The 26,181-nt window shown below is 37.8% G+C and overlaps 1 protein-coding gene across 2 annotated transcripts in view; it reads left to right on the top strand.

Moving 5' to 3' along the window:
* PACRG (PARK2 co-regulated) overlaps positions 1 to 26,181 on the top strand; it is a 605,305-nt gene that overhangs the window by 329,945 nt on the left and 249,179 nt on the right. For both annotated transcript variants that reach the window (XM_011999645.1, XM_011999644.1), the window contains exon 3: positions 14,253 to 14,424. In XM_011999645.1, coding sequence (XP_011855035.1) covers positions 14,253 to 14,424 — 172 coding nt within the window. The remainder of the gene's footprint in view (positions 1 to 14,252; positions 14,425 to 26,181) is intronic.

Here is a 26,181-nt window from a genome sequence, read left to right as displayed (position 1 = left end):
GAAGATTATTTCTGTCCTCTGTCTGTATTTGTCAATAATCTTTTGTAATTGTCTCCATAAGGCCTTACATATTGTTAATTTTCTTATCTTCAAGTGTTTGTTTTACTTCATCTCTTGTTATCGTGAACTTTTAAAAAATATTTTTGAAGTAGTTTTTAATCATGTATGGAAATGCTATTATTTTCAGTGCATTGATTTTTTTATGCAATAATTTTTTTACAGACCTTTTATTAATTGAGCATGTCTGTAGACTTTCAGGGTGTGCTATGTAGACAGCCATATCATCCGCAAATATGAACAGTTTTGTTTTTCCCTTTCCAATCTTTGCATGTACTTTTCTTGTCTTACCACATTAGCTAGAACCTCCAGTGCAGGGTTGAATAAAAATAGTAACTGTCTTCTTATCTCCTTTCTGACCAAAATGGGAATAATCCTAGTTTCACCATGAAGTATGGGATCTGCTATAGGTTTCTGCTAAGCGTTTTTATTTTTTAGTGAAGAAATGTTATCAAAAGTTTTACCTGCATCTATTAACATTATCTTGTCTTCCTTTAATCTGAAAATGTAAACATGATGTTAAAAAATTCTGGCATTTCTGTGATACGGCCTATTTGGCCATCATTCAATGTGCCTCTTTGTTTGGATTTCAGTAAGATTGAACTCTATGGTTTCAGTGTTAAGGTTACATTGGCCTCAGTGAGATTGAACTCTGGTTTTCGTATTAAGGTTATGTTGGCCTCAGACAGTCAGTTATGTAGCTTTTCCTCTTTTCTATTCTCAGAAAGAGTCAGTAGAAAGGGGACTTTTTCTACTATTTAGAGGTTAAGTAATTTCATTGGGATTCAATTCTTAATGTGTTGTTCTTTCTATAATGGTTTTCTCTTTGATCGCTGAGTGATTTTAAAGTGTTCTTAAATTTCCAAACATGTGGGGTATTAAAAGTTTAGCTATCTTTTAGTTAATGATTTGTTATTTTATTTAACTTTCTGTAGAAAATGTGACATGTATGATATTGCCATTTTGGAATTTCTTAAGACTTGTTTTGTGGCTTAGTGCTTATTCAGTTTTTCAAAATAGTCCTTATATGCTTGTAAAGAATGTGTTTTATCTAATTGTTGAATGCAAGGTTCTATGTAGGTCCATAGAGTAAAACTTACATCTAAAATTTGTGTCTAAACTTTAAATGAAAAAGTAAACAAATTATGGTAATAATAATAATAAACCTAGGAAAGTAATGTGAAAGGACCAGCCTACGAAATATTAAAATCATTTAAACAGTTGTGATAATCAGATCAAAATGGTACTGTTCACAAATAAGGAAGACAAGCCAGGGAAACAGAATGAAAAGTCAAAAAATAGAAATTTATGATAAGGTGAAACCTCCAATCACTGGAGAACTAGTTAATAAATACAATAAGACAACTGGATATGACGTTAAAAAAAATCCACGGTTGGAAACTTACCTTACATTTTACACCAGGAAAAGTTACAAATAGACTAATGATGTAAATGTAAAGAAAATAAATCATAAAAGTATGAGAATAAACCATTATGAATGTTCTTTTCTGATTGTTTCTCTTCTTTATGCCACAAAATGGGGGAAATCTTTCTAATGATGACTCAAAAATCAGCATCTATAAAAGATTAATGAATTCTAAAACATTTTAAAATTGTCATGACAAAAGAAGAAATCGAAACTCCTGTCACACTCAAGACTAATCTCCCTAATATAAAAGAACTCTTTTGAAATAGGTCAATGCCTAAGTAGAGAAAAAATGGCAAAAGATAGGAAAATACAATTCTCAGAAAAGGATATACAGATGACTTTCAAAAATAGCTTTAAAAGGTAATTATTCTCATAGAGAAATAAAACAACCCAGAAATACCATTTTTAACTGTAATGTTGTTAAGAATCAAACTTTGATAGCATTCTCTTTGGATAGACATTAGAAAAACAGGTAGTCATTTATTTTTTATAGAAATGTAATTTGGTAGCATCTCTGTGAAGCACGACTTGGCAATATGTATCAAAATGACCACTATGTATACCCATTGATAAAACAGTCCTCTTCCAGGAATGTATCCTACAAGAAACTTCTTTTTTTACTTCACCTTTATTTTCCACCTTTCATTGTTATTATATTTTGGGTGTGTACCTTATAAACTGATTCAGAAGTGAAGGACATTTTCCCTTTTATGATAATCTCTTTTAATAAGAGAATTTAATTCACAAGCACTTTTTATTTTTACTTACATATTTGGATCCATTCTATGTAAGTTTTTCTCTCCATATTTTTTCCTGGGAATAGGAGGATGTTTAACCAGCCTTCAAGAGAAAGCTGATACAGTTTTTTTCATTCCCTCTTCTCTATTCTCTTGGAAGTTCATTTTAGTTTTCAGAATAGGTATTCTTAAACTTTAATATACTTAATTATCTGATAAGTCTAAAGGGTATCAATAACTTTATCCTCATCTCTTTCAAGGCAGAGATGTTAGCTTTGACCCAGATTACCTTCCTCTCATCTTCCTTGCTATTCCTTTCTGGTATCTTAGCCCTGCTTTGTAAACCCACCATATTGATGATTTTAAAAACTCGTGATACTCACTGCTTATTTAGTCTTAATTCATTCAGCAATTTATCTACTATTAGCTCTTTCATCTCATCTCTTTGTCCTGTGTTCAACTTACTTTTTAATAAATTTTATCCTTTGGTAAAGTTGATGATCCAGGGGTTAAAAAAATACTCTTCAGTCTTAATCAAATACATTTGACTTGTCTTTATTTTTGATTGGTGATTTTACTAAGTTGTATTGTAGATGAATAATTTTTGTTCTTTGAGCATGTTGAACATCTTTTACTCTTTTCTCTGACCTCTATTAATGAGAAATGTAATTTCAGTCTAATTTGGATCTTTTATTGTAAACTATCTTTTGTTTCTAGTTGATTTTAATCTTTTCCTTGACTTTGGAGTTTCACAGTGTTTCTGAAAAGTGTCTAGATCTGCATTTTCCCTCTGAATATTTACATCTTTCTTAATTATGAAAAATTCCCAGTCATTATTGCTTCAAATATTGCCTTTCCCCATGATCTGTCCTTTCCTCTGGATCTCCTGTGAGTCACTCGAGGGAGCATCATGGGTCTTGGGACTCCCTGTGATCTTTTCCATTGCTTTATCTGTCTGTGCTGCCTCTGTGTTCATCTTCCAGCTCTGTGATCCAGATCTCTAATTCTCCTTTCATTTGTGATGAATTTATTGTTCAACCTAGCTACTGAATTTTTAAGTTAATGATACTATATTTTTTTTCTAAAAGTTGTATTTTTAAGTGAAATATTTTTCCATATTTAAATTATTTATCTTGAGATTTTATTCTTCTGTTTCCAGTTGTTACCTCCAGAGCTCATGTCCATGCTCATTGGTCTGTTGAGTCTTCCTTTTGGTGACTGCATTGCCACAGTGGTGGATAATTTTTCATTGCGAGCTCATCTATATTAGGGATTGCATTTTCTGTGGCATCCCATGTATGAGATTGTGCAAGTATTCATGTTTTTGCATTTGCTTTTGCCCGGGCTCCAAGGGTTTCCTTTTCATCATCTGAGACTAATTTTTTCCCTTAATTTCTGGGCTTTTCATTTCCTAGGTTTCCATTTCTCAGAGGAGGTTTGTCCCACCGAGAGCTTTGTCAAACACCAGGCTCTCTTTCTGTTTCCACAAACAGATTTGAAGAGATTTTCCAGTTTCTTTTTCACAGGTGAGGCAGCCCTTCAAGTGTCCTGGTTGTATGTGGGAGTCTCGGATTAGTTCCCTTCTCTCACCAAATGCTCTGTTTTTCTGAAGACGTTAAAACCTTATTCCCAGTTTTGTGATAATCTGATACTTCCTGGGGTCTCCTGGCATCACCTGGAACTCACTTCTGCAACTGGATATCATCTTTATCTCTAGCATCTGAGGATTTCCTGAGCTCAGCTTTGTGTTGGGCATTTTTTTTTTAAGTCTGTAGCAGTTGATGGATCCATTTCAGTCTTGTCTGCCATCTTGCCTGAAATTTGCCCTTAAGAGCATTTTTCATGTTAAAAAGTCTTAATTTTAGCATTAAAAATCTCATGTGATATATTACGTGATTTTCGTTGTATATTCAGTATCATTGAAAAATATGACGAGAAATTATTTTCTGTTATTCATCACAACTGCATTCACACACATTTGAAAAATAACAGTACGTCTACTTGTAAAATATATTATCTATATTTTCTGTAGACAGTGATTAATGCCTATCTAATTTGTAAGACCTCTTGCAATAACTCAATAGCTGCCTCAAGGGTTGAGAAACACTGTTAAGTCTTTATTTTAGAAACATCACAATAAGTCCAAAGGAGGTCATAATATATTAAAAGATAATTATACTTTTCAGATTAATTTGTGTTTCTGAGCAAGATCCCTGGTAATTATAACAGCAGTCATAAGAACAGATATTTTCAATGAAATTTTAATTGCTAATAGAAGCAAGGATATGGAAAACATAAGAGTAAGTCTCTGATTTGAGTATTTTCCATGAAAGTCATTAACCTCTGATATGGTTTGGCTTTGTGCCCCCACTCAAATCTCATCTCGAGTTGTAATCCCCACATGTCCAGGGAGGAACCTGATGAGAGGTCATTGGATCGTGGGAGTGGTTTCCCCCATGCTGTTCTTCTGATAGTGAGTGAATTCTCCTTGGCCTTCCACCATGATTATAAGTTTCCTGAGGCCTCCCCAGCCATGCAAAAATGTGAGTCAATTAAACTTCTTTCATTTATAAATTACCCAGCCTCAGGTGTTTCTTTATAGTAGCGTGAAAACAGACTAATACAACCTCACTGTGTTTCTGATGTTTCAGTATAGCATTAGTACCTTACACATTTGTTACGGGGTTAAATATTTGACAGGCAAGTTCAAGTCAGAATTTTGTTGCTTCTGACCAAAGGTCACTGTAAGATTTAAAGGTCATGTAGTAGGTACTATGTGACCTTTAAAAAGTTATAAAACGTGAATTTTAAAGATATAGTTTATGAGTAAAAATGCTTCACATTTTGGGAGCTAATTTCAATGTAGTCATAAATCCAGGTATTAACATATAATTTTAACTGGTATGTCTAAAACAGTCCTTGTTCTGTGTCCAGCTGCAAGCAATTTTCTTTTAATTCTGGATTTCTTAAACTTTAAAGAAAGATTCCCAAATTAGAAAACTACTATTTTATGGTAAATAAACCAGTTATCCTAAGAATGAAAAATTTACTGAAATACCTTAACTGAAATAAGGTTTGTTGTCAAATAACCTTAAAAATGACTATTTGTGAATCCAAATTAACAAAAGGAGCCAGCAATTGACAAGAACTCTTAGGAATAGCAGTCACAGTGTGATACACACACACATAACATATAGATAAGGGATTTCCTCATTTATCTCTTCTTCAAATTTTGGCTTTTATCTTAAATTATTCTCAGCATCTTTTTTTTAAAATAAGAACCTGTTATTGTTATTTATATGGATAGATTTTAATATGTTTGCATTTGATGATATTGTAAAAAACAGAAATGTTGCCAAAGTTTTAAAAGTAAAAGGAATTTTTTAAATGTACAACTATTAGATATCAATTTTAAAACTACAAAAAAACTCAGAAGAGCCAATTAAACCCTAAGTGATTTCTAGTGAAATGAGGGAAAACACAAGCATCAGGAAACCCATCTTGTCCGTTATAATAGTCATAAAATTCCTGAAAGGTAAATAATCACTGCAATGCTAATAAGAGAAAAATAGTATTTTATTTACAGAATACATAAAGTTGTAGAATACATACATTTATAGAAACTTACATACTCCTTCACGCTACAGAGTCACTGTTAAACAGCTGACCCTCGGTTCAGCTGCCCTCCCTCTAGCCTAGGCACAGCCACTCAACATCTGGTCATTGTTCCTTAGCAGGGCAGCCCTCTCAAGGAAGTTAACATAGGGCAGATTCAAAAGGTCAGAATTAAAATTCAATGCATGCCTACTGAACACCCACCTATTGTGTGCCCAGCACTCTTCTAGGCAATGACAAGCTCCCTAAAAAAAAAGAACTTAAGAAACTGTAATGAATAAATGATGAGGCTACAAAAATCAAACAGGGTGATAGACAATAGTAGGACGGCCTCACAGAACTGAAATTGAGATGAAAGGAGTTGCCAGTGAGAGGTCTGGAGAGGAGAACGGTGTGCAGTGGACTGAATCGTGCCCCACCGCTCCCCTCCAATTCATTATGTTGAAGGGCAAATCCCAATGTGACCGTATTTGGGGATGGGGCCTGTATGGAGGTAATAAAGGTTAAGTGAGATCATAACGGTGGGGCCTTAACCCAATAGGACTATTGTCTTTATAAGAAGAGAAAGACAGACCAGCGAGCTCTCTGCATGCACACAGAGGAAAGGCCCTGTGAGGACATTTTGAGAAGGTGACTGTCTACAAGCTAGGAAGAGATCCCTCCCTCCACAGAACCGGACTATGCTGACACCCTGATCTCCAACTTCCAGCCTCCAGAACTGAGAGAAAATAAATGTCTGTCTTTCAAGCCACCTTGTCCATGGTATTTCGTTATGGCAGCCTGGGCTAAGACAGGTGCATTCAAAGAGCCTCTAAGGAGGAACTGCTGCGGGACTTTTCCTCAGTTCAGCTGAAGACGGTTTTTTGTCCCATGGCCACGAAAATTCATGCTCACAGACAATTTGAATTTGAATGAGTAAGACAGGGTTTTGCTGGGTGAAAAGGGAAGAAAAGGGGGAAACAGGGACTCTCGCTAAGCCAGAGTCCCTGATAGGGCGCTTCCCACCGGCCATTCGCATCCCAGTTTCCACACAGAAAGAGGAGGGGCCAGGCTCCTCCCTGCTGCAAATGGTGTGAACTTGTGTGACTCCTCCCAGTGGGCTGGCCAGATGGAGAGGGTGGAGCCTCTTCGAGGACTGCCTCCCACCTGGCTGTCTCAGAAGCAGTATGGTCAGGCCAGGCCAGGCCAGGGATTGGAGGGAGCGAATTTGGGTGACCTCCCAGTGTTGGGGGTACAACTTGACCAGGTCAATTGTGTTGTGCTGAGAACAGAAAGGGGATTCGAGGATTAGACACAAAGAAAGTCACCGGTGAGCTTGATAAAAGCAACTTCAGTGAAATGGTGGGGGAGTGGGTTAAAGAGGGAACGGGAATGAGAAAGCAAGAACAGTGATGCTAAAGAATTCTCTTTAAAAACTTTAGTATGAAGACTAATGTGGAAATGGAGCGGGGACTGGGGACAGTGTGGAAATGGAGCAGGGACTGGGGACGGTGTGGAAATGGAGAGGGGACTGGGGACGGTGTGGAAATGGAGAAGGGACTGGCGATGGTGTGGAAATGGAGAGGGGACTGGAGACAGTGTGGACATGGAGTGGGGACTGGGGACGGTGTGAACATGGAGAGGGGACTGGGGACACTGTGGAAATGGAGAGGGGACTGGGGACGGTGTCGAAATGGAGTAGGGACTGGGGACGGTGTGAACATGGAGAGGGGACTGGGGACACTGTGGAAATGGAGAGGTGACTGGGGACAGTGTGGAAATGGAGAGAGGACTGGGGACAGTGTGGAAATGGAGAGAGGACTGAGGACAGTGTGGAAATGGAGTGGGGACTGGGGACAGTGTGGAAATGGAGAGGGGACTGGGGACAGTGTGGAAATGGAGCAGTGATTTTTCAGTAAAAGTACTTAAAGAGAAGTCAGATGTATTATTAAGACACACACATGCACACATATCCAGGCATGCACACACACGCACATACACACGCACACATATACATACATGCACACACATGCATTCATATATATACACACGTGCACAAGTGCATGCAAACAAGTGCCTGATGATAACTGTAATATATGAGGGATTACCAAAGCCTAGGCCAAATTCATCAACTGAAAACAAAATTATCATAATAAAAAGGAACCCTGGAAGATATGTAAAAGGAATTTACAAACAAAAAATCATCCTGTAGCAAGTAGTACTATATCTACCGTGTTAAAAAAGTATGTGTCTCAAAATATAATGGCAAATTGTTATTCTATTATTTTGTTGTTGTTTGTTTTTTATTGTTTTATTTTTTCTTTGGCATTTTTATCATTGTAAAATACACATAAAACTTACCATTTTCACCATTTGTAAGTGTCCACTTCAGTGGCATTAAGTACACTCATAATGTGTGACCACGACCACCATCTAGTTCCAGAATGTTTTAATCACCCCACATGGAAACCCCATGCCCAATAAGCAGCCATTTCCCAGTATCCTTTCCCCCAGCTCTTAAGCAGCCACTTTCTGTCTGTTGGATTTGTCTATTCCGAACATTTCGTAGAAATGGGATCGTACAGTATGTGGTCTTTTGTGACTGGCCTCCTTCGCTTAGGAAAATGTTTTCAAGATTCATTCATGTTGTGTCATGTATCAGATGCTCCACATCCTACCCATTAGGAAAATGAAAATCTAAACCACAGGAAATACCATTTCACACACATTAGCATGGCCATCATCAAAACTACAGAAAATAACAAGTGTTGGCAAGAATGTGGAGTCATTGGAGCCCTCATACATGGCTGGTGGGAATATAAAATGGTACAGCTATTCTGGAAAGCAGTTTGGCAGTTTCTTCTAAAACTAAACGTGCAACTCCCATACAACACAGCATTTGAACTCCTAGGTATATATTCAAAGGAATTGAAACCAGGTGTTCAAACAAAAACTTGTCCAGTAATATTCATAGCAGCATTATTCACAATAACCGAATGGCAGAAGCAACCCAAATGTCCATCAATGAGTTAATGAAGAAACAAAATATGTTAAGTGCATTGAATAGAATATTATTCAGCCATTGTTTCACTGTGGGCAGGTCTGTGCCAACCTACACTTAAGTTGGAGGAAGCTGAGAGGCTAAAGAAAGAGACATACAAATCTAGTTGCTTAGAAAGAAACTTTTAATAGGGACTTTTAAACAGAAGCCATGTCTGTGTCCCTGGCAGTGATGAGATGAGATGGTGGATCCTGCACCATTACCGCCCCCTGCCCACCCGCTCCCCAAGACACAGGACTTATGTGCTCTCGGGGAGGGGTACATACACTTCAGAAAGAATGGCCAGGAATTTGCCCTCATGGTGGGATTTATGGTAAGTAGGTGCTCTTACACAAGGCGGAATAAACTGGAAATCTCAGAGGCATTCCCGGAACTGAGGTTAATCAGAAGCCAACACGGCAGATGAGCACCCAGGATAGAGTTCCTTTGGCTTCTACTCTCCACCCCTCTAATGCGGCTCTTACAATCTCTCATGCCGTCCTCTTCCATGATCATCCCTGAGCCTTAGAGAGAGTGCTTGATATTGTCAAGCTTTAGCAGCAGTGCTTTGGCAATGGAAAATAGATCAGGCCTAGTGCAATTCCTAATGAGGGAGGTTCACAGGCTCTTGAAGCACCTCTAGTCTTCAGAATACCATGACTTCGGTTTTCTCAAGAGTAAAACAGCACGAGATACATAACATTAATAATTTGCACTCAAGGATTACAGTCAAAAGAGAATTTGTATCCCGAAACAACAACAAAAAAGTACCTATTCCATTAAAGAGCCAACTAAAAGTATCATGAAGAAAATTAAAACCCGGTTCCTCCTTAGACTTGCAGACAGAAAATAATTTGGGATTTAGCCCAAATTATAGGTAAATTATAAAAACTCAAAAACAATGGTGAGGGCTAGTATCCAAATTTTTTGGTCTCTAGTTTCCCCATTTCTGCCAAGGATAAATCATAATAGGACCAATTTATTTTCAAAATAAATTTTGGTCTCATTATACTTGGCCTGGTTATTTGCATAAAATATGGCAAGAATAGTGATCAACCTGATCTGATCTGCTTTTTTTTTTTTTTCTGTTTTCAGACAGAGTCTCACTCTGTCACCTAGGCAGTGGCACAATCTTGGCTTACTGCAGCCTTGACCTCCTGAGCTCAAACAATCCTTCCATCTCAGCCCCCCAAGTAACTGGGACCACAGGTATGTGCCACCACTCTGGTTAATTTTTTATTTTTTGTAGAGACAGAGTCTCAATATGTTATTCAGACTGGTAGGCTCTTTTTAAGTTGACTTTGCTGGAACTTTTATGAGAAATTGTGGATTCTGCTTTTTAAAAGCCTCAAGGCTAGGAGGCAAGCCAAGGATTCACCATCAGACTGTGCTTATAATACCTGTACAAATTCCTCTCTTCTTGAGGTCCCAAAATAACTTAAGGTTCCCAAGCCTGTTAGTAAATGACATTCTTTACTTACCACAGGTCAGGAACCTTGTAAGAGAATCATTTAGACAAGGTACTCAACCAGTCTTTCCTAGAAAGACTATATAAAGTCAACCTCCATTCTTCAGTCTGGTCAATTCTGAAAATATGCCATTCCGGTCAATGCCTTGGTAAAATAACCAGTGTCTCCAATTATGCCCTGTTAGAGAAGAAAACAGATTCCTACTGAACTTATGCAAATAACTCTATTGCTATCAGATAAAAATACTCATAAATGGTTTCTAAATTTAGGGTAACTCAGGTAGAGAGAAGGGTAAATTTTGCTCACAAAATTGTACTTTACCCAACCTCTAAGCTATGAACAGCTCAAAAGAAAAAGAATTTCCTTGACTCTTCATCAATCAGAGTGGCAGCCTTCCAAGCAGGATTATGTACATTCACCTTGGAACCGCCATCCACAAGCCCTGCAGCTCTTAGTCCGTTAGGTGAGAGCTGCCTGTTGGGCACCATAGAATCCAGCAGCTCCTCACGCAGTTCCAGAGTCAGTCGAACAAAAGCCATATCTGTGTTTCTGGTGGCAGTGAGACGAGGTGGTGGATCCCCACCTGTTGTTCTAATTTAAGGCAACATATTTGCAATGACAACAGATATTTCCAAATAATGTGCAAACAGGTCATAAAAAGAACTAATGAAGACTGGCTGTGGTGGCTCATGCCTGTAATCCCATCACTTTGGAAGGCCGAGGTGGGTGGATCACCTGAGGCCAGGTGATCTCTAATAATAATTTTAAAAATCTCTGCTTAAAAAAATACGAAATTAACTGGGTGTGGTGGCGTATCTGTAATCTCAGCTGCTCAGGAGGCTGAGGCAGGAGAATCGCTTGAACCCGGAAGGCGGAGGTTGCAGTGAGCCGAGATTGCACCATTGTACTCCAGCCTGGGCAGCAAGAGCAAAACTCCATCTCAAAAAAAAAAAAAAAGTTAAAAAAAAGAACTAATGAGAAGATAATTTTTTGTAGGAAAGAACTGCTGTGGTCAGTGATATTGGAGGATATGAAGATGTAAAGATAATTTTGTTCTTTCTCAATCTCTCTCACTCACTCAATCTTTCATTTGACTTTTGTCTTTCAATTGCTCCTTCTTTTTTCTCTTTTCTCATAACTTTTGTTTTTCAAAATGTTGAGAAGAGGAATTATGCAGGTACTCAGTATTTGTTGTTTGAAAGCACATTATAAAAAAGAAAAGTGGGAAAAACAAATCTGTAAGTTACTTCAGAGAGACACTTAAAATCTAATGTCAGAGGAAAGAAGAAAGCAAAAGGATAGAAAAGATGTGATGAATTAACCAGTTATAGCAATAACAATATTATATTAGACTCAGACAAACTGCATCAATAATGATAAAGAGGATAAGAACATAAAGGTAGATTGAACAATTCACCAGGAGGTTATAATAATGCTGAACCTCAATGTACCAAACAACAAAGCCTGACAGGCAGTGCCATGTCGTAAAGCCAGACTGTTTGGGCTTGAAACCGAACTCCAGCACTGACTAGCTGCAGACCTTAGGCAAGTTATTAAATCTCTGCTTCAGTTTGCTCATATTGAAAATTAGGATATTAATAATGCCTACGTCTTCCAGTTGCTTGAGGATCAAATGAACTAGCACAGTGTTCACAACAGTGTCTGGCATCACAAACATTGGTGTTATTATTGTTGCTGTTGTTGATATTAGTATTGTTGCCCCAAAACATATAAAGAAAAAATAGAATTCCAAGGAAAAAATAGACATGTCAACAGTCTTAGTAGAAGACTTTTAACTTTATTTATCTCTCGCTAAGATAAACATAAGTGTGGAAATGTTTAAGATAGCTGCAATAAAATGTTTGAACAGGATGTCTTAGCTTTAAAGTCATTACAAAAAAGTAAATAGAACATAGTGTACATAACAAAACTACAAAATACAAAGAAAAAAGTAAATAGAAAACAACAACTGGAGACCAAAAAATAAGATGACCGAAGTTAAATGAGGCCATAAATGTAAATGACTTAATGCATTAAAATACAACCATCTTAGGCCATAATAAAATACAAAATTTAATTTTGTACTTACAAGAAACACTTGTAAAAGTGTGACAATAAGCTAAAAGAATTAGCAAAACATACCAAAATGTTTTAAAAATATAGTATAGATGACATTTTTATTGTGAAATTAGTATACAAGGTAAAATTATCCATGACAACGTTGGGCCTTTAGGACCTAAGAAAAACATAATTATTTCAAATTGTACAAAATAATGTTTTAAAACATTTCCAAATGCACATAAATCTCTGAGAAAAATATATATTCCATAAATGTATGCTGAATAAAGTAAATTTTATAAATATAAAAGGAAAATAAAGTAAAACTGATGTCTGTATAAACCTACATTAGGGATTTGTTTTCTATGCTCCAGTTCCAACAGAGGACCTGGACGTCACCTCTTACCTGCTTACTTCCTTGCCCTTCCTGCTTGGGGACCTGTAGGAAATTTGATTCACCCCAACCCACAGTAAACACTCAGGAACATGACGGGTTCGTTACCAGTTACCCACATCCAGGGGTAGGCAGGCATGTGGCGTGAAACTCTAGAATGCTGAGAGAGAGCTAGAAGGTACAAAAATCTCCCGCTAAGTGGTATTACAATTTTTGGTTACAAAATCGGAATATCTCTTTTTATCCCATAAATATATATTAATATATATATAATGTATGGAATATATAAAGGGAATAAATATATGTATAATTTGTGTCTACATAGGGAATATATATACGTGTAATTTATCAATGAAAAAAATTGTTAATCTCCTACTAGTGTAAAAGGGAGTTTCTCAAAGGTCTCGATGGGCTCCTCACTTGATTAGAAGATGGTAACTAGAAGCTGGGTGCATTCATAAGGATTTAAAAACCAAGGAAATTACCACCTCTTGCTGGGAAGGCCCCATCCCTTGCTCTGTGTACATGTGTTACACCTGCAGTCTGAGTCTGTGGGCTCCTTTCCATGTACACTCTCACCTTCAGCTCTGACACCTTGCTGGCAGTAGCTCAGGCCACAGGTACCCTAGACGGTGGAGGGCTCGAGCAAGACCGAATCTTCTACAGGTAGATGATTCCCAACTCACAATCTCTTTTCTCAACCCCAGAATTTTAGTTCCCAGTCCCTGGTGCTGCTGGATGCTATTGCCAAGGTCCGGACAGGGGAACATGGAGGGACACTGAGGGTGATGGATGGAGATGTGGGAAAGAGATTTGTCTCTGCTCCCAGAAGAAGCAGGCGAAGGGAGATTGGGACATTTTGACTTTGAGGTGACAGTGGTCCCAGGTTCAGCCCACTCTTTGTCCTCTCCATTTCTTCCTGATGGCCTGAATGTTCTACTTGTCATCCAGGCTCCAGTGAACAAGCCAGGAATCAGGTTTGACCTCCCACTCTCCTGTTTGCCCCAAAGAAGGCATGCCTCCTAGGAACGTATGAATGTGCACTTCTGTAGCTTTCTTCTTAGAACCTTGGGCACCAATCTTTTTCAGCTGTTTTATTTCTTTCATTTTATTTTTATGTGGATCTTTTCAGCAAACATTCCAGAGGCTTCTTGAATCCTGTTCAATATCATACTTGAGCCAATTGGTAACAAATTAACAAAAAGGCAGCAAATTGTTAATATGCTCTCAACGTGTATTATATGTGGATGGGAGATTTGACTGTTAAGATCTAAAGTTCCATGACTTTAACCTCATTGCTAATTGATTCAGGACACCGTGACATACTTCAGGTCGTTGGGTGGATGGGTTAAGAAAGTCTTCCTGAAGTTCTAAGAGCGTGCCCCTCAGGAGTGGGTGACAGCTACACAGCTCGTCTGCCTTGCTCTGCCCGAATGCTGTTTTCACATGGCGTTTCTTCTCTCTCTGCTTTCAGGTAGAAATTGAGAAGCTGGATTACCATCATTATCTGCCTCTGTTTTTTGATGGGCTTTGTGAAATGACATTTCCCTATGAGTTTTTTGCTCGGCAAGGAATCCACGACATGCTGGAACACGGTGGGAACAAGATCCTACCTGTCCTTCCACAGCTCATTATCCCGATAAAAAGTAAGTGAACAGGTGAAAAAGCATCACTCAGTTTATACGGTGTTGCTTTTTGACAACTTGCTAATTAAGCAATAAAACACAACAGACTGAGGTGGTCCCCAGGTTTTGCAGGAATTTTCATAAATTGACTTAGGAGGCCAGACAACCCAAATCTCCAAAAATATATCCCATCATCAGTATTTCACTATGGCTTAGCCACATAAAAAACCAAATTCCATGGGGCTTGTGCTAATTTACAATGTCTCATGGTAATGACATAAGCATTAACTTATGCATCCAGAGGTCTTTACCTGCTGCTGCTAACTTCCAAGTCTTTTTTTCCTAAGTGGCATCTCTAATTTTTAAATTGTAAACACAGTTATGTTGAGTACATTTGAGGTAGTCGGATTCATAATTTCAAGGAAGGAAAGCCCAGCTGCATAGGTGAAAAGAAGCATGTTTTTAAATACCTGAAACTTTTAATCTACAATAGGTAAGGTGGTGACTCTGTGGTAGCCCTGTGATTGGCTTTGTCTGTCTGTGAAATGAGATTGTCCTTCCTTTCTGCATGCACCTTACTCACATAGTTGCATGGCCCCTTGGACTAGTTGTCTAAAGCACCTGAGGTTATCCCAGGAGACAGCCTTCCAGGGCTCCAGAACGCTCTGTGTCCATTCTTACCTTGCTGCCAATAGAGCTACCGTGATGGGCATGCCTGGCATCCACTGGTACAAGCTCAGGAAGAGGATGGCCTCTCCTCAAGTCAAGGTGGCAGGCCTGACCCCTCTAACACTCACCAGCACACCCCCTCCCCAACCCCAGAATTGCCCACCTGTCCCGCATTGCTACTGCTGCTATTGCTACTATTAATTAAAAGCAGACAATAAGTGCCTCCTCTGAACACTCATTCTGCAGGTGAGGGAGACCCTACCTTTTTCTCAGTCAGAGCTGCTCCAGGCACTTTTACCCCCTGGATCCAGGCCCAACTGCCCATGGCTTCGAGAGATGAGGGGCCCCTGCTCCCCCCACCCCAAGTTCCACCTCATCTTCCACTCCAGGATGGACAGCTTCCCAAAATGATTGACAGGACGCTTAGCTAGTCTAGGTTGAGGAACCCCACCTCCACCGGCTCAGGTGAGCTCTTCCCACGTGGTTTCATCAGAACAAGAACAAACTAGCTCAACATAGGGTCATCTCCCAGAATCTGGATTATTTAATCTTATCCATGGTCACCTGCCATTCATTCAAATGTATCATGATCAAAATGCTAGCTTTCCACAGTTCTGCTCTTACTGCTTGCATCAATCAACTCTGAAATTCTCCCTCAGATCTTTGAGGTCTCTGTAGAGATCTGTAACTGACCACACCACATTTCCACCAAGACAGACAGAGTGAAACCAAACCAAAGGACGGTGCTACCTGATGTAAAAGTAACACGGAGAGAAAAGAGACCCTGAAAAGGAACTTATTAAATATCAGCTTGCTTCCCTCATCCACAGCTACAGGAAGGGAGGCTCTTTAAAGGCTGTCAGGGAGGGTGTTGTGTCCTGAGCCACATTAAAACCTTTTCCAAAAGTAGTTTCTTCTCTCAGATGGGTCACATTTTTGAGTTCATTAAATTCTACTTGAACTGCTACATTTCTAAAGGATGGTATGTAGTTTTCTCTGATAAACAAGAAAGGCTCAGAATATTCTCCACAGGAACCATGTGTTCTTTTCCTCTGGCAGAATAGCAGCAATATTCGGACATATATTCTTTTTTTTCTTTATTTATTTAATTAGTGCTTCATATTGGGATCACTGCCTTCTCAGGGTCTCTCCCTCAGAGCCCACTGGAAGACACTGACAGGCAGAAAAGGAATTGCTGAGTAATATTTTGATTATGCTGTCTGCAATTAAAGCAAACCACACTGGAGTTTTGCAGGCCAAGGTGAAGTGATTTTCAACTCTGTTTGATCTGTATTTTGAAGATACATAAATGAGTTAAGAGAGGAGTGAGGTGACTAAATTTACAGTACACACATGCTAGAGGTCATCTGCTGATAAGTGAAAACGTTATCAAGAGCTCAGTAAACACGATTTGTCAGGGAAAATTAACTAGATATGAATTTGATGATTTAGGGTTCTGGAAGCAATGACAATTTATCTTGGTTGATGCCACTGTGTGGCTTTCAGTGCTTCTGCTACTCGATACTGATTCTGAGTCTAACTGCTCCTTCCTTCTCAATCTGGTTATGTCACTAAAAGCCAGACTTTTCTTAGGAAGAAATGCTGATTTCTTATGTAAGGTCATGCACAGTTCCAGCACAGTGTGAAAAATAATATGTGCATAAAGAAAATCTTTCAGGGGGAATTCCAGAAGCAGGCTAGTTGATCTAGAAATGGGTTGATGTACGTAATTGACATAATGTATAACATCTCTGTGTATTTTATTTTCACACCATACCCAGTATAATTTTGACTCTATCCAGGGGCAAAAATTAACCTCACCATTACCAGCAAGCGGACTAGAAGGTTTTTTTTTTTTTTTAAATTCTAACTAATATCTATGAAAACAAAGCAAAATGTATAAACTCACTGTGAGGCAGTGAGCTAGGATTAGCCGCCCTTGTATTTCTGGAACCTGGGTTGATTTCAACAAATTAGAAGGCTGATAATACTGAAATGAGAAACTGACACATTTAGTGGCTCTGGGCTTTCTAATACGATAACAAACAAGAATTCACCATTTTTTTCTCCTACTGCTGCTTGGTTCAAACCCCCAGTTCTGGAATAACCCATACGGTGGGTCTCGGATACCTGTTTCACTGATGTTGTTTTCTGGTACAACTACTGCTGCTCCCTTGTCCCTCCCACCTTTCTGATTTCCATCTTGAGTTAGTTGGGGTCAGAAACTCCAAAATCATACTGACATAAAGTGCTCAGGGTTGATGATGGAGCATTGATTGCTGGGAGCAGCAGCAAAACCTCGCAGGGGAGGATGAGAAAACAGCAGCCCTCTTAATTGTCTGGATCGGGGATTGCAGATTCACATTTACCCCATCCAGTAAGGAAAAGATAAATCCTTCTCAATCTGTCAGAGCAATACCAGGAGGCAGTGTCTGAAATCTCCACATACGAAATTCAGAAGGGGATTCTTCCAAAATAGCGGTCAAGAGGGCACAGAGGGGCCAAGAGCAACCGGCAAAGTCTGTCTGAGAATCTCTCTCCTCAATGAAAGCGAGAACATTATCAACACTGCAGCCCCAGGGGGCCATGGGAAAAATCTCTGCACACAGGGAAGCAAGTATCGTGCACAATCAGAGGAAAAGAATACCTCAATAGCATTTGGCATAAGAACCAGAAGAAACTTGTAGAAACTTGTTCGACATCCTCAGGATTCAGGAAGACGTGGCCTCTGAGAAACAGAAGCAGAAATCCAGAAGAGGAGATTAGACTCAAATAAACAGAAGTCCATTTTGAACAGGACAAGGCAAACTGAAAATGCCGCAGTAGAACTAAAATCTCCATAGAAGTATAGAGAATAATCAACTGCACAAGATCAATTATAAATGCAACCTCAAGGAGCTCTCTCAGAAAAGACAAGTGTATAAAAATAAGGCCAGAAAAGATATTAAGTTGGAGGACATAGGACGCAAAAGAGTTAAAAGTTATGTGTTCCCAAGAGGAACTATCAGAGCAACAGCAACAGCAACCATAATGGCAGAGGTGATGCAAAGGATGTTCTGGGAGGGAAAATTATCTCTCATTATGCGGGTAGAAAATACTCGCGGCAATCTAAAGAGCATCAGTGAAAACAGACTCAGGTGGACGCACAATTTGCCAAAAAGTTTAAATTATAACATAAAGAAAAATCCTTCAAACGTCTGGAAAGGGGAAAGAGCTGTACACCAAGAAATAATACTAACTGAGGCTAAGATTTTTTCAAGAGTAAATTCCAGACAACAGAGCACTTTTTAGAGAATTGGGGGAGAAACATCTTGGGCATGATTTTACCCCGGTCATGTGAATAAAAACACTGTGGACGCAGTGACTGCAGTACCCCTCTGTCCTTCATCCAGAAGGTGACTGGGGATGTGCTCCAGCTCACAGCAAATAAAGCACAGTGAGAGTCCCCAAGTGAGGACAGTGTAGTGTGAAAAGCAGTCAGCTCTAAACCTAGAGTTATGTCTAAATAGTGGATGGAGAAGAGTTTCAAAGCCACATGAAGTGTTGAATCATAATTTTGCAGTAATGACTCTTTAAAATTCCAGGAAAACTGGAGTCTAAACCCTCAAAGTCAATGCAGAAGATAGAGGTAAATAAACAGAGTCTGTCTATCAAAAGGACAAAAGCTGAGTAGACAGCAAGGAAGGGCTAAGAACCAAAAGCACAAAATAGGATGAAGAATGTAACATCCAATAATAGATTAGCTACGAAAATTATCTTTAAAACTGAAAAAACAAAATCCGTACGTAAATGCTCTAAAACACAAAATAATACTTAAATGTGTTCAAAGATATACTGGAATAAATAAAAAAGAGAGCAGTAGTGATTTTAATTTTAGAAAAGTAAAATTCAATGTAAAGAGTTTTCAAGTGTATAAAGGGGATCAATTTATAATGATTAAAATATTCACAATAAAAATTTAATAGTCATGGCCCTCTGTGTACTGCAAACTATGACATCACATTTGAGAAAGAATCAGCTGCTGCTACTCATCATTTTCACCCCTGGAAGGAAGGTAGACTTCTTGACTGAGAGCTAAAAAGGCCTGTCCTTCCTCCACTGCCTGACCTTTGACTTTAAGATCTAGGGTCTTTACTAACCCCAAGTGAACAGCCTGCCCTCTAAAGCACTGCTTCCAAGCCTTCAGTGTGCATCTGCGGACCTTGTAAAATGCAGGCTCCAGATCAGTAGATGCAAACGGACCTGAGATGCTGCATTTCTAACGAGCCCATGGTCGATGCTGATGCACCGGGCTGAGGCAAGGCCTGCCAGGGCACAGGGGATGCTTGGATGCCCCAGGCCCTACCAAAGAGTCCTGGACACAAGAGCCAGGTGTGGGACATGAGTGGGAGGGGAAGAGATGAACGATAATTATCTCCCTTGTATGTGGGATCAGGAGATGCTGCATTGTTCATAATGTGCATGATTAGAGAAACACAACTTTAAGATTTTAGGCCTTAAGTGTAACCATTAATGGATTAAAATAGATGGTATGTCATATGAGGTATAAGTGAAAGAAAAAACACTTTCAGTAAGGCAATCTTTTTTTAAAGACAGCCAAGGTAACTTTTAAAATAATAAAAATACAACAAGAGGACAAAAGGAAAACCAAATAATCTATTGTTTCCACAAAGGATTGGGAGAAATAATTCACTAGTCACAGGGAAAAAGTCTTGATTTGGAAACTCCTTTGAAAGACTGGTTTTAGCAGGGACTGCCAGTCACTTCATATTGGTTAGAATTTAACTCCCCTCCACAAACATACCTTTTTCCCCCCTAATTTATGATCACATAAATACTGTTCACTGCAAGTCCCACATCTGCTATGATTACTTTTCTTATACAACTTGTTTTTCTCAGCATTGGTAATTGCCTCTCATTTTGCCTGCTTGATTTTTATATACTTCCTAATTTTCTTCAAGTATTACAAAGTCTATCAAAAGAATATTATTTTCCAAATGTTCAGAACATTAAATAACCCAGATTTATCTGATTTCATCGGAAATTAATTTTATTTCCCTTTCTGGAGACATTCACTCCTCCACCCTCCATCCATCCATCTGCTCCAGTCTGGACCACATGTTATCTTGGCCTGACACTTCCTGTTACTCCTCTTTTAAGTTCAACCTCTTTCCTTAGCTCTTTGTCTTGTTTTCCTCATCATTGTTACAGTGCACATCTTCTAGTAATTTCCTGGAAGCATATGAAAGGTATATTTTTTAGTTCTTGCATATCTGAAAATTCTATCGTCAAACTTGATTATGAGTTTGCTTTGTTGAAAACACTTTTCATTCATAACAGGGAGGTCATGTCTCCATCGCCTCCAGAGTCTTGTGTTGCTTTGAAAATCTTGATGCATCTGAATTTTTAGTCATTTGCCTGTGACCTATTGGTCTCCAATCTCGGAACATTTTTGAATCTTTATCTCTGGTGATATGAAATTTTATGTGGATATACTTTGTGGGTTTTTTAATCAATTTTCCTAGGAAATTTCAATTTAGAGACCTATGTCTTTCTGCACTAAAAACTTTTTATGTGTTACTTCTTTAACAGTATCTTCTCTCTGACTTCTCTTGGTTTTCTGATGTAATTCCAGCCAGTCATCTATAACGCCTCCCAGTGGATTCTCTTAGTTCTTTGTCTTTCTGTCGTATTTTCCTATTCTGTCTCTTAGTTCTATTTCCTGGGAAATGTCCTTGACTCCATCTTCCAAAATTGTGAATATTTCACTTTAGTTATTTTAACTTTCCTTTCCTCTGATAGTTCCTTTTCTATACTATTTGATTCTTTTATGTTTATTCTCTTATCTCTCTGTGAATATTTATTATAGATTTGTAGGGCTTTTCTTTGTTTGGGGTGGGGGGTATCTAGCAGTCTCTTTTTGGCTTCCTGACTTACTATTTTTTTGACTTATTCAGTAAAAGTAAATTTTCCCTTTGCTAGCATTTCAGACTTTCTTTTTCCTGCTTATAGATCAACAGGAAATATACTGGCTAAGAGCATAGCCTGGAATCAGACTCACTAATTGACCAACAAGGCAGTACCTCTATGAGTCTGCAAGAATCTCAGCATTACTGGGCTTGCAGTGCCCCCAATGCAGATACAGCTTAGACAACAATACTCAAGTCTTTTCAAATATCTGAAAAGCCTTCCAAAGCAGGATAGGTACAAATAAGCCCAGACTGTGAAGACCACAATACCTAACTTTTCAATGCCCACACATCAAGGATCAAGACCATCCAGGAAAACATGACCTCACCAAAAAAAAAAAAAACCCTAGGTTAGATACCAGGTACCAATCCTGCAGAAATAGAGATATGTGATTTTTCAGACAAGGAATTCAAAATAACTGTGTTGAGGAAATTCAAAGATATTCAAGATGACACAGAGAAGAAATTTAGGATTCTATTAGATAAATTTAACAAAGAGATCAAAATAAAAAGAACCAAGCAGAAATTTTGGAGTTGAAAAATGCAATGACATACTGAAGAATGCATCAGAATCTTTTAATATCAGAATTGATCATGTTGAAGAAAGAATTGGTGAGCTTGAAGACAAGATACTGGAAAACACATAGTCAGAAGAGACAAAAGAAAAGAGAATGTAAAATAATGAAGCACACTTACAGGATCTAGAAAATAGCCCCAAAGGAGAAAATCTAAGAGTTATTGGCCTTAAAAAGAAGGTAGAGAAAGAGATGGGGTAGAAAGTTTATGCAAAGGGATAATAACGGAGAACTCCCCAAATCTAGAGAAAGATATTAATATCCAAGTACAAGAAGGCTATAAAACACCAATCATATTTAAGCCAAAGAAGACTACCTCAAGACATTTAATAATTAAACTCCCAAAGGTTAAGGATAAAGAAAGGATCCTAAAAGCAGCAAGAGAAAATAAACAAATAACATTCAATGGAGCCCTAATACATCTGGTGGTAGATTATTCAGTAGAAATCTTACAAGCCATAACATACTTACAGTGTTGAAGGAAAAAACTTTTAACCTGGAATATATCTAGCAAAATTATCCTTCAAACATGAGTGAGAAATAAAGACTTTCCCAGAAAAACAGAAGCTGAGGGATTTCATCAACACCAGACCTGTACTACAAGAAATGATAGAGGGAATACTTCAACAAAAAAATTAGCCAGGCGTGGTCATGGGTGCCTGTAGTCCCAGCTACTTGGGAGGCTGAGGCAGGAGAATGGCGTGAACCCAGGAGGTAGAGCTTGCAATGAGCCGAAATCATGCCACTGCATTCTAGCCTGGGCAACAGAGTGAAGACTCTGTCTCAGGAAAAAAAAAAAAAAAAAAGAAAGACACAGAGTGGCTGGATGGATTAAAAAACAAACAAACAAAAAAAACCCCACAAGACCCAATGATCTGTTGCCTACAGAAAACACACTTCACCTATGAAGACACACATAGACTGAAAATAAAGAAACAGAAAAAGGTATTTCAAGCCAATGGAAACCATAAAAGAGCAGAAGTTGCTATACCTATATCGGACAAAATAGATTTCAAGTTATAAACTGTAAGAAGAGACAAAGAAGGTAACTATATAATGATAAAGGGGTCAATTCAGCAAGAGGATATAACAATTGTAAATATTTAAGCGTCCAACACTGGAGCACCCAGATATGTAAAGCAAATATTATTAGAGCTAAAGAGAGAGACAGATTACAGTACAATATGGACACTTCAACACCCCACTTTCTGCATTGGACAGATCTTCCAGACAGAAAATTAACAAAGAAACATTGACTTAATCTGCACTATAGACCAACTGAATCTAGTAGATATTTACAGAGCATTTCATCCAATGGCTTCGGAGTATACATTCTTTTCCTCAGCATATGAATCATTCTCAAGGATAGACCATATGTTAGGTCACAAAACAACTCTTAAAACATTCAAAACAATTCAAATAATATCAAGCATCTTCTTGAACTACAACGGACTAAAACTAGAAATCAGTAAGAGGAACTTTGGAAATTATACAAATGCATGGAAAGTAAACAATATGCTCCTGAATGACCTATGGATCACTAAAGAAATTAAGAAGGAAATTGAACATTTTCTTGAAACAAATGATAATGGATACACAACATACCAGAACCTATGAGATACAGCAAAAACATGACTAAGAGGGAAATGTATAGCTGTAAGTGGCTACATCAAAGAAGAAAAGCTTCAATTAAATAACCTAACAATGCATCTTAAAGAACTAGAAAAGTAAGAGTAAACCAAACCCAAAATTAATAGGAGAAAAGAAATAATAAAGACCAGATCTAAGTTAGAAAAAAAGAAAGACCCAAATAAATAAAATCAGAGATAAAAAAGGAAACATTACAACTGATACCTCTGAAATTCAAAAGGATCATTAGTGGGTACTATAAGCAACTATATGCCAATAAATTGGAAAACCTAGAAGAAATTGATAAATTCGTAAACACATAAAAACCAACCTAGGTTGAGCCATAAAGAAATCCAAAACCCAAATAGACCAATAACAAGTAACATAGACAAAGCATAATAAAAAGTCTCCTAGCAAAGAAAATCCCAGGACTCAATGGCTTCACTCTTGAATTCTACTAGACATTTAAAGAAGAATACCAATCCTATTCAAACTATTCCCAAAAAGATAGAGGAGAAGAGAATACTTCCAAGCTCATTCTACAAGGACAGTATTATCCTGATACCAAAACTAGACAAAGACACACTAAAAAAAAAAAAAGAAAGAAAGAAAACACAGGCTAATATCACTAACAAATATTGATGGAAAATCCTCAGCAAAATACTAGCTAACTGAATTCAACAACACATTAAAAAGATCATTCCAAATGACCAAGTGAGATTCATCCCAGGGATGCAAGGATGTTATAATATATGCAAAGCAATCAATGTTATACAACATGTCAACATCATCAACATATGAATGAAGGACAAAAAGCATATGATCCTTTCAATTTGTGCTGAAAAATAAAAACAAATGTTTAACATCCCTTCATGATGAAAACCCCTCAAAAAACTGGCTATCAAAGGAATATACCTCAACATAATAAAAGCCATGTATGACAGACTCACAGCTAGTATCACACTGAATGGAGAAAAACTGAAAGCCTTTCGTCCTAAGATCAGAAACAAGACAGAGTACCCACTTTCACCACTGTTATTTAATGTAGTACTGGAAGTCTTAACTAGGGCAATCAGACAAGAGAAAGAGATAAAGGGGATCCAAATGGGAAAAGAAGAAGTCAAATTATCCTTGTTTGCAGATAATATCATCTTATATTTTGAAAAACCTAGACTCCACCAAAAAACTACTAGACCTAATAAACAAATTCAGCAAAGTAGCAGGATACGAAATCAACAAACAAACATTAGCATTTCTATATGCCAACAGTGAACAAACTGAAAACTTTTAAGAAGAAGTCCCATTTACAATAGCCACAGATAAAACTAAGTACCTAAGAATTAACTTAACCAAAGAAATGAAAGATCTCTACAATAAAAACTAAAAACATTGATGCAAGAAATTGAAGAGGACACCAAAAAATGGAAAGATATTTTATGTTCATGAATTGGAAAAATCGATGTTGTTAAAATGTCCATACTAGCCAAAGCAATCTACAGATTCAATGCAATCTCTATAAAAATGCCGATGACATTCTTCACAGAAATAGAAAAAAATTTTTAAATTTTATATGGAACCACAAAAGACGCAGAACTGCCAAAGCTATCCTAAGCAAAAAGAATAAAACTGGAGGAATCACATTATCTGACTTCAAATTGTGCTACAGTAACCACACAGCATGCTGTATGGCATAAAAAACAGAAGCACAGACCAGTGGAATAGAACAGAGAAGAGAGAAGCCAGAAATAAGTCCATATATCTACAGTGAACTTATTTTTTACAAAGGTGCCAAGAACATACACTAGGAAAAGAAAATCTCTTCAATAAATTATACTGGGAAACCTGAATATCCATATGCGCAAGAGTGAAACTAGACCCCCATTTCTCACTATATACAAAAATCAAATCAAAATAGATTAAAAACTTAAATCTAAGACCTCAAACTAAGAAACTACTACAAGAAAACATTGGAGAAAATCTCCAGAACATTGGTCTGGGCAAAAACTTCTTGAACAATACCCTACAAGCACAGGCAACCAAAGCAAAAATGGACAAATGGGATCGCATCAAGTGATAAACCTTTTACACAGCAAAGGAAACAATCAACAAAGTGAAGAGACATCCCACAGAATGGGAGAAAATAATTGCACACTATCCATCCGACAAGGGATTAACAGCTAGAATATATAAGGAGCTCAAACAACTGTATACGAAAAAAATCTAATAATCCAATTTTAAAATAAGCAAAAGATCTGACTAGACATTTCTCAAAAGAAGACATACAAATGGCGAATAGGCATACGGAAAGGTGCTCGACATAACTGATCATTAGATAAATGCAAATCAAAACTACAATGAGATATCTTATCGCATTTGAAATGGCTTTTATCCAAAACAGGGGCAATAACAAATGTTGGTGAGGTAAAGGCAACCCTCATATGCTGTTGGTGAGAATGTACATTAGTACACCCACTATGGAAGACAATTTGAGGTTCCTCAAAAAAACTAGAAGAGAGCTACCATGCAATCCAGCAAGCCTGCTCCTAGGTATATACTCAAAAGAAAGGAAATCAGTATATCAAATAAATATCTGCACTCCCATGTTTATTGCAGCACTATTCACAATAACGAGGACTTGGAAGCAACCTATGTATCCATCAACAGATGAATGGGTAAGAAAAATATGGTGCATATACACAATGGAGGGCTACTTAGTCATAAAAAAGAATGAGATCCTGTCATTTGCAACAACATAGATGGAACTGGAGGTCATTATGTAAAGTGAAATAAGCCAGGTGCAAAAAGACAAACTTCACATGTTCCTACTTATTTTTGGGTGCTTAAAATTAAAACAATTTAACTCATGGAGATAGAGAGTAAAAGGATGGTTACCAGATGCGAGGGGAGTAAGTGGGGATGGTTAGAAGGTACAAAGA

Source organism: Mandrillus leucophaeus, unplaced genomic scaffold (genome assembly GCF_000951045.1).
Source record: "Mandrillus leucophaeus isolate KB7577 unplaced genomic scaffold, Mleu.le_1.0 Scaffold6, whole genome shotgun sequence".
Lineage (NCBI taxonomy): Eukaryota > Metazoa > Chordata > Mammalia > Primates > Cercopithecidae > Mandrillus > Mandrillus leucophaeus.
Note: the sequence above shows the minus strand (reverse complement) of the source record. Positions and strands in the feature narration are given on the sequence as shown.